Below are 9,932 nucleotides of genomic sequence, written 5' to 3'. Positions count from 1 at the left end.
TTCTAATTGTCACTGTTTCCTGTTCTTTATACTGTTTGGCATAGGAAGGAACTTGATAAATAGGGGCGGTTTTAGTGCAAAGGCAGCAAAATAACTTTCCATTCTTTGCTTAACTAAAACTCCCATCATCCTAGTGGCAAGTGTAGTCCGGCAAGAGCTGGAGTGCTACCTTTTGTCTATTTGTGTGTTTAGAGCTAAAGACACTAGTGGAACGAATCTGAAGGAAGCAATGAGCCATCGTATTTGGTGAATTGTCATAGTTTTGATAATCTCTCAGTAGTCAAAAAGCTTCTTTACTAAACTCAATGTCCATAATCCATACACACGAAGGATCAATGTTCTACATAATAAGGCTTACATTCTTTTTAAAACGTCATTGCTTTGATAAAGTTTTCCATTCAGTATTGTCATTAACAAGGCAGCTCATCGGGTTTCCCTAGTCTTCGTCTTACTATTCAAGTCTGAGAATACTAGAAACATTCATAGCTGATTTTTAGTTTAGTGCATTTGCTATTGTGCCTAGACCCTCTTCGGGGTGTGCAGGAAACGAGTGGGCACTAAGATTTACCATCGATGGCGCATGCTAGGCATCCAGGCACCTGGGCAACCAGCTTCAAACCACAAGCACTACAGCAGGGGTTTGTAGGTTTTACATTAAAACTAGACACAACGAGGTCCATTGGGACACAACAAGCATGTGCTCGGGAAAAGTGCACATTATTCTTCCCTTTAAAATTCTTTACATTAAAAGAAACACACAATTCATCCCAGAACAACAACACATTCCAGTACCGATTAAGGGTGCCATTGCCTTTAACGATTTTGCCTTTATACTACCCGAGTACTCAAACATGTGAAGCTCAGCACTGTGCACTTGTAGGAGGAAACTGGGAGAGGACTGGAAAAAAAATATTCTCAACACATATTAGACATTTACAATCAGACACATTCCATTATCAAGCAAAACAATCTAAAAACACACACAAGGTTTCTTTTTTGGTTGGGGGGTAGTTTATTTTATATTGGGGCTATGAGATCATAGCAATCAAGTATTTTAGTTTTGGATGTTTTAACTAATTTTGGTCCGTTCACATGTAGTGTGCCGATAATTTTCCTTGTATAGATTGTCAGCTCCACTGACAAACAAAAAGACCCATCCTCGTAGGGTATGAGTTAATTACACTTTAGTATTAGCGGAACAGTCACTGTGTCAAAATATACAATCAATAATGTGCATCATAGAAAACTTGGTTTACTGAAACGGCTCCTTCAGCTGGGATTTTTTTCTATGCTGGACATGTGGAATAACCCAACTGTTGGACCACAACACCCATCATCCACATACTGTGAAGAATAAGAGTTGTGTCCGTGTAACAGAACGGCAAATACTGATATCGTTTACAGAGGTTTATGGTAAGATCTGATTTTGTTCGTGCAAACATTGCAAGGGTACGACACTGATTTCCAGACTTTATACAATAGTGCAAGAACCAGTAAATATTTGTCCAACATTTTTTGATCTCATTTTGATTTTTTTTTTTTGTTGTAGTAAAAGGTAACAGATCTTCACAATAATTTGAAGTTATCTCACCCTTAAAGGCAATTTATTTACAAAATCTTTTACATTATTTTGCTGGTCCTGGTGATCACTGGATTCAACCAACCTGTACTCCTAGGGGCCAATATGACATTTAGTATCTGGTACTACCATTTAATATTTAATTACCAAATAAAGACAAACACTTCTTAACTTTATACACAAATTAAAACAGCAAAAAGATAGCTTAGCCTTGTAACAATAAAAAATACATATATAAATTAGACGGTAAAATATGCCATTCATATATAAATGTTCAGTAATCAGTGTGATTTTAATTTTTTATTTTTTTTTGTAAGGCAATTTACTCCTACAGCAGCTAGAAAAAAAAAATCTGATAAAAATTAAAATATACAAAAATGGTTAAATTTGTGTGTAGCAGCTTCAGTGGTCTGGTAAACAAAAAGATTTTTTTTGCTTATACAAATGGAGCTGAGTAGCTATAACTGTTAGCAAATGTAATGTACATATTAGGTATTATATCATTCAGAAAGCAACCAATAGTCAAAGAACTATGAGAAAAAAGCATCTGTAAAACACAAATCAGTACATAAGAATTCTAATGTCTGTTTTCCTACACTAGCAGCTGCCCCTGGACACTTTTCACAAGTCCATTGGTCCTTTCCTTCATGAAAGCCACTTGCTAGTAAGGGAACATATTTAAAACTCTCATCAGAACCGGATGAGATGCATAACCTGCATTGCCGTATAAATCACAGGGTAGATTAGTATTTTGGTTTACCACTTCTAATATTGTCTAATATCTGTTCATAGCCCTTTCCATATTTCCTTTAAAGATGCTGTTCCAGCTGCTCTGTAGAACATAACACATGTATAACAAATGAAAATACAAGCAACAGAAACCTTGAGAAGGTGGGGTTAACAATATCAGCCGAAAGGCCAGATATTAATAGTAGTCCACAACAAACATGCTAAATACACAATATGCACTACGGGCCAGCGTACATTCATCAAAAGGAACCATAAAGAAGGGGCACAAAATCACGATGTATCAGCTCTAGTGCCTACCTTGCAAGCTGCACCATGAGTGCCCCCAATTAGTTTTCGCTGGAAGTTAATTGTTCAATAATGTTAAATGCACCCACTCATGACTTATTCAATTTAATAAGAAGGCATGTGATACAAGACGACCACACAAATAAGCTTAAAGGCTTAATTGCCATAGCAGCAGAAAGTAACTTTATTTTTGCTCTTTTTTTATATTTAAAAATAAGTTAAACACAATTACAGATCTGCTCAGCATCTCTTTACTAAACAAGCTAGAGACCCATTTAAAGTTTTAATGCAGGTGGAACAGCACATTTAAAAGAAACTACCATCATGATTCCACAATGATTCTTGCCTGACACAATTTCAATATTCCATTAGTTTTTCTTCTAAATGATGGAGCCAGTAGAGGGGGTTGATTTTGCTTATAAGATCACCTCCAGCATCAAAAACATGGTACTAGCATTTAAGCAGCCTCTACTAGAGAAGATTTCTAAAGCTTAGCCTAGGTTTAAGAACTCACTGTGTAAACCTTGCTACTCTGCTTCATTGCTCTGACTGAGCACCTTCTGCAGGATCTGAAACACGTAGCAGCAAAGCTGCCAACACAATCCAACACATATGAAACATTCATATTGAGATCCTGCAACAGTATTTGAATTAACTCCACATCAAAGCTCCACAGAAGTAGAATTTCCCCAGTGGGCACATCTCTTCTCTGTTCCTCCATCTCAAAAGCTAGAAGACCTTGGTTTGTTCTACAAGGTAAGTGTGTGCGTGCCATACTTAATATTCTGTACTTGAATTAGCAGGTTAAAAAGCTAAGCTACATATTTACAGCTTCCACAACCTATTTGGCTACCTATTCTAAACAACATTTAGTATGTATCTGACTATTGACCCTGTCCAGTTTTTACCATGACCTCTTGAATACACCCACCACAGTCTGCATAAGCGTACGAAAATTGCTTTATGTCCCTCTAAGAGTCTAAACAGATATTTATCCTGCACTTCACTGCAGTCAAACTTCATTAATTTCACATCCATATGCAAAACTGAGTTCTCAATTGTCAAGAGTAATTCTACATGGAATAATATTTTGTGCAGAATTGTCTTTGAAACACAGCGGTAAAATGTCTGGACAACGGTATCATGAGACCTTTAACATTGTAAAATAATTCCAGATGCTATGGTAATGAACGATGACTTGAAGAGATCTGAGCTTTGACTAGACATGTATCTAAACACTACATGCTGATGGACACACTGCTGATGCGGATGTTTAGAACTCAATCTTGCATGCTGGGAAGGATTCATCTTGCATCACAACAGTACTACTACTAGCAAGGACCATTATATTTAATTCTTGTTGTTTCTCATGGGTTTGTTGGTACCATTCACGGGTCACCTCAGTGTCATGAGTTGGGATCAATGTGACCTAGAAAAGACATATATTAAAAAAAATGTGATATCAAAGGTATAACTATATTTTGAAAACAAGTTAAATATATTATTATAAAGTTGCACTTACCTGGTGATTCTCCCCCCACTGTGACTTCCCTTCCAAAAGTGCATCAAGTACAGCCCGGTTTGGCTCTCCGTTGGCCGCATCATTGCCACTTACAACATAGTATGCTGCACGAACTCTTTTAAAGAACTCCATATCTGCATTTTTTTCATTACAGTGATTGGGAATATATGCTAAATCCACATATACAGGGAGTCCAGGAGGTATTGTAGAACTTGATTTTGAGCTGGCTGAAACTTAAGAAAATATAGTTTCATGATTAGCGCACAGAATAGAAAACTTGTTTTGTTTTTGTTTATTTTGAAAAATAATTATAATTTTAATTATAGTTTTCTGAAAACTGTATTTTAGGATGCACTCCTATATACCACAACCACTAGCTGGAAACACTTTATGTATTGTTCCTGCCATGGTATTACACACGTCCAAGCTGACTTGATGCACATTTCTTATCACTGGACATTTAAACTTGGTGATTTCTAAAGTCTGGTTCTTAACATTTAGGAAGCTGCATAGTTGGAAAAAAGGAACAAAATAAATATATATAATCAATACCTATTAAATAGCTCAGTAATGTTGATACATTTGTACTAGAGGTGCTACACTCTGCTCTTTACAAGCTAGAGACACAGCAAGCCAAAAACATATTTTAAAATCTTAATATTGTGCCATTATCTACCATGGAATAAAGTTTATTACTTTTAAGACTAATATGTCACCTTTACCTGAAGTTGATTTGATGCCACTGCTTAACTTGTTTGTATTACCGAAGCTGGTTCTTGAAACCTCATCTTTGTCATCTCCCCTAGATGGATGTGTCTGTAATGGACTTCTTGGCTTCTGCTGCTTCTCTGTTACTTCTTTTTCTTTCCTCAACGTTTGACTTTTTGGTAGTTTTTCGGTGTCCCTGGATGTTTGTTTTGACAGTGTTGGGGAACGTTTTCCTTTAGATTCTAGCTTCCTAGCAGGTGATAATGATTTAGGTTTTGTTAAAGGTTTCCTGACTCCTTTGGTTTTCTCTTTAATGTCCTTTTTGATGACTTTGTCTCCCTTACTTAAGTTTAACTCATTGGCTAACACTTCAGGATCTACCATGCAGACATCAGGATGAGGCGGATGAGGGTAAGGATCCATCATAGAAGTTGGGTTTGGATCATGGCTTTGCCTTGTGCTGCTATGATGTAAGTTTCCCATTGCTTTGTCCACAGGGAGAAAGTCGGCATCTTCATCTGAGTCCATTGCTGCATCAGCTGTTATGGAGGGGCATTCTTCAGTTTCTGGTGGAACATCAGAATCTGAATTAGATGTTCCAGATTCGCTGACAGAAGTTGGAGGGGTTTCATCAACAGTAGCACTTTGAACCTGAGATGTAGTTATGCGATGTGTTCTTCCTTTAACTGAAGGATGGCCTTCATCTTGCGAGGCATCACTGTCATCTGAAAAGTCAAGAGGACTGGGGTTGATGAAAGATGGAGAAAGATCCCCCTTTCTGTGTGTGTATTCAGATGAAGATACATTGTGCTCATACCGACTTGATGTTCCCAAGCATGGCTCAATCTCATGAGAGGCATCACCATGATCATCACTTCCTCCGCGTCTTTGTGAATCTGGAAAATAAGGCTGGAATGTGTGTTCTGGGGATGTTAGAGAAGAAGGTCGGTTTGGCTTTTCAGTTTCTTCTTCGGAGTATGCAGAGGATTCTCTGTCTGAATCCGGAGATGTCTTTTCATCTCTTAAGTCACCGGCAGAGAAGAATTCCTTTTCAAAGTACTGAGTCTCTTTAAATAGTTCTGGGCTAGTGTTAACTTCTGTAGGACCATTTTCTGTGGATTCATCATCTTGTTGATGAAGTGAAAAAGAGGTTAGAACATTAGAAAACGACTGCATTGCCACGGTACCATCTGCCATATTTAGTTCCTCATGGGTACTACTGTTTTTTTCATAATTTGATGTGCAAGTTGTGTTTTTACAATCTACTCTACACGGTAATGTGCAATCATCCATATCATATGACCCAGTGGAACCTTGATCTTCAGCAGTGTCTTTTTCAGCTGGTAAAGAAGGCATTGTGGACTGAGCAGGAACAAGAGGAGACACATCCCACAAATTCCTGGCACTCTGCTCTGTATCCGTTGTGTGACTTGTAATCATATGAGAGTAAAAGCTGTCTGTAGTGTCTTTTTTTACAGGGGTGCTAGCCTCAGATGAAGATTCTGAGAAACTATGAGAATCATCCTTAAGGTATTCTTTCTTTGAATATTGCTGACCTGGAATTTTAGAAAACAAAGGGTCTTCCTCTGATGGACTTATTGGTGAGAATCTGGTCAGGGAAGTATCCAAGTCACATACCCTTTCAGAAACTTCTAGGTATTCATCCTGCTGGTCTTTTTTTGAATGGGACATACCCATAAAGTCTGACTGTAATGTTTTGACATCTGTAATTGACATTGGTTCAAAATGTTCTTGGTATGGTGAAGCTTCCTTTTCTGTAACACCAGATGAATATTCAAAATCTGGAGTGGATTCCTTAACATCCAGTTCATCAGATATTTTTTGTTTGTCTGTATCGCTGTGAAGGCAACTTTCTAGGAAGGTATCTGTGTTGTGAGAGTCTGTAACAGCTTGTGATTCTTGGTAATTTGTTTGGAGCCATGATTTGTCTGCTTCCTTTGTAGAACCTGTTTTGGATGTGAGAGGGTAGTATGAATATTCTGAACCACTCTCTTCTCTTTTTTGCTCATCTTCTAGGAAGCTATACCCTGCACTAAATGTGGCATGTTCTACAAATCGAGCTACATTCTCTTTAGGGTGCTGAACATCAAAATCATCTGGATGTAGATCTTTTTGTTCAGAAAATAAACTATATGTTGAAAAGTTGTTTCTCTCCTTTTGTAAAAAGCTGTCACAAGGTTGCTCTTCATATGTCTTTCCTATATCTGGACCTGGACTCTTTATTTCCTTTTCAGATTGTTCTTTGGCACCCTTTTCTAACTCTGAGTCACTTGCACTTTCTTCAACTACCTCTGTTTTCTCATAATATGACTCTTTCATTTGAAGTGGCTTTGATTCTATTAGGTTAAGTTCCTGACTGGTGAAAGTGATGTCATCATTACGTGATGGGTTCATATAGGGCACTAGAGTATCTTGTTTATTATGATCTATCTTTTCTTGCACTTCTGTCCTGTCTGACAGTGAAGTAAAATGATCATCTACATCTTCTGATTTTTCACATTTATGGGTTGCTTCTATCTGCAACTCTTCCTTTTCTGTTACACTTGAAATATCTAGGTTGTCATCCCTTTCTACAGCAGGAGATTTTTTTCCCTCCATTTCTGTATATTCAAATCTGGTATAATCGCCTTTGTCTTTGGGAGATATAGGGGAAGATAGTTCTTTTTCGGCTGAGGTATATAAATGTGATTCTTCCTCCTTAGAATATATCTGCTGTTGAAGTTCCTTTTTGGATAACTTTTCTGTTTCTAATGATAAAACATCAGTCTTCTCTTTATCCAAATAACTAGCACTGGTTGGTTCCACCTCCTCCAAAATGCCACTGTCATGCAGCACTCCAGAGACCACTATCTTTTCGTAAATATCAGCATATTGGAAAGATTTATCACCAGGATAAGGTGTTGGTTCCCTTTCTTCAACCCTAGCCTTTCTTGTGGACTCGTAACTTTCCTTCTCGTCAGAATATAGTTCAAATGGGCTGTATGATGTAGTTAAACTTGTATTTGCTTGGTAATCTAGTGAACAAGGGGAGGATTTTTTGTCACAATTTGAAGGCAGCATTTCTGCTATACTCTCATGATGAACTTCAAGATTGAAGTCAATATTCTCTTTGTGCACTGAATAATCGCCTTCGAAAGTTGTTTCAACATACTCTTGCTCTGTGTGATCTGTGAAATAAGGATAGGACTGTGTTTCCTGTTTCATATCATCTTTTTTTGCATATTCTGCTCCTACATCATCAGTGATGGAGTCAGAGCTTAATATTTGTTCCTTGGATACGAAAGGTTTTTCAGAAGGTAACAAATGTTCACATTTGTCCAAAGTACTGATCACAAGGTCCCCTGACTGATTGTTGAATTTGCTGTCAATGGCATCAACTTCACACGAGTGCTCTGGTGTGTCATGGGAAGATTTTGAATAAGAGTACTCACTTTCTTTATCGTTACCATAATCTCCTGCAAACATTGTTTCTCCGAAACCTTTCACATCAATGGGTGTTACTGAAATTTTGCTTTCTATGAGGCCGTCTTTGTTAAGAGAGCCAAAGTTATCTATATCTGGCTTTTCTAAAGAAATATCAGAGGGTGACGAGGATGTTGTTACGTATGAGTGTTTTTCAAGTACATCAATTTCTGGTGAAGGAGACTCTGCATTTAACTGTGGTGATGTCTTAAATTCAGAGGCCTCGGTTTCATCAGATGTGTTTAATGACTTTTGCATATATTCTGCCGCTTTATCTTCTTGGAAATGTGCGTATTCTGTACTCAGCATATTTGCATCTGCTGGATCAGGGGTTGATTGTTCTGAGACATCCGGCTTCAAAATAGAGTCATGACTATCATCGAGAAAAGTGCTTTCTCCCTCCTCTGTGTAATGCAGTTTGCTTTCCTTTAAAGCGGGTTTTCTTTCATTTTCCTGTAAACCCTCTGTGAACCAGACTTTCTTATCAGAAGTTATCATCTGTTTCATAGAAATATTTTCATCGTCAACAGATTTTTCTTCAATAACTTCATGTTCTTTAAAAGCTTCTTCCATTGATGTTTCTGTTTCCTTCCCATGCCCCAAAACGTTTTCCATAATATTTTCTGATTGCATGTAATATAAAGAGTCATCTGCAAGTGGATATGTCTCCTGGATATGACTTGCTTTTAGGAAGGATATGGAGGGATCATCCACAGACTGCATTGCTAGTGAATCAGTTTCCTTCAAGTCTTCTGCACAATAAACCAACCCTGAGTTGTCTGGGCTTGAGGCAGAATGACCTAACCTTTTTTCTTCCAAGATAGTTTCTTTATAATTATATGAATCTGCATCGTCTTCTGGTGTTTTTTGCAATAATACTGTTGCTGATATCTCTTCACCATAACTATATTCTGCTGGAACTAGAGGCTGAACTTGATTTTGAGCATACTTATCAAAAGGCTCCAGATGGCTCTGATCTTCTGCAAGGCTTTCTGCAGTTGACAACAAAGATTCTTCGAAGCCTGGTGATGTTTCACCAGTTGTACATTTTACATCTTTCACCAAATCAGGATCAGTCAATTGAAGAGATTTGTCATTGTCTAAAAAGTTTTCTTTTGTTGGACTTCCTTGATATACTTCATGTACAACTGGGCTTTGTTCTATCAAAGACATTTGTAAAGATGTGTCATCTTCTTTTCCCTGTTCCGTGAAAGAAAGTGACTTTGCATCACCAAGGAAAATGTCTTGGCTTGAACTTTCTGTTGATGCATCATCTTTTGTCGGACTCTCTCTTGAATAATCACCATATTTAGTATCCTTTTCTTTAGGTGAAATTGACTGAAACAGATCCATCTGAGTTTCCTCATATTCCATCTTATTTACTGATGTATAATCTTCATGAGAAACATCACTTGTGGAAATTATTTTTTCAAATTGCATATATGATGCAGAATGTGATGGTAATGTTTCTTCTTTAGTTACAATTATTTCTTTGGAGGATTGTGATTCTACTTCATCCAAATGATCATCTGTAAATTCTTGCCCTTTCATTGATAAGATATTTTCTGTCTCAGTAATATCTTCCTCAATTCTAGAATGTATTTT

General features: G+C 37.4%; 1 protein-coding gene across 1 annotated transcript in view; it reads right to left on the bottom strand.

Moving 5' to 3' along the window:
* Window positions 1–3,887: 3,887 nt before the first annotated feature.
* LOC149278443 (microtubule-associated protein 1A-like) overlaps window positions 3,888–9,932 on the bottom strand; it is a 58,365-nt gene continuing 52,320 nt past the window's right edge. The window contains exons 7-9 of the mRNA XM_089501989.1: window positions 4,859–9,871; window positions 4,137–4,369; window positions 3,888–4,043 (exon numbers count right to left, since the gene is read on the bottom strand). Of these exons, the coding sequence (XP_089358115.1) occupies window positions 3,888–4,043; window positions 4,137–4,369; window positions 4,859–9,871 (5,402 nt within the window). The remainder of the gene's footprint in view (window positions 4,044–4,136; window positions 4,370–4,858; window positions 9,872–9,932) is intronic.

This window comes from Sceloporus occidentalis, unplaced genomic scaffold, assembly GCF_023333645.1.
Source record: "Sceloporus occidentalis isolate IW3139 unplaced genomic scaffold, rSceOcc1.0.p SCAF_189, whole genome shotgun sequence".
NCBI lineage: Eukaryota > Metazoa > Chordata > Lepidosauria > Squamata > Phrynosomatidae > Sceloporus > Sceloporus occidentalis.
Note: the sequence above shows the minus strand (reverse complement) of the source record. Positions and strands in the feature narration are given on the sequence as shown.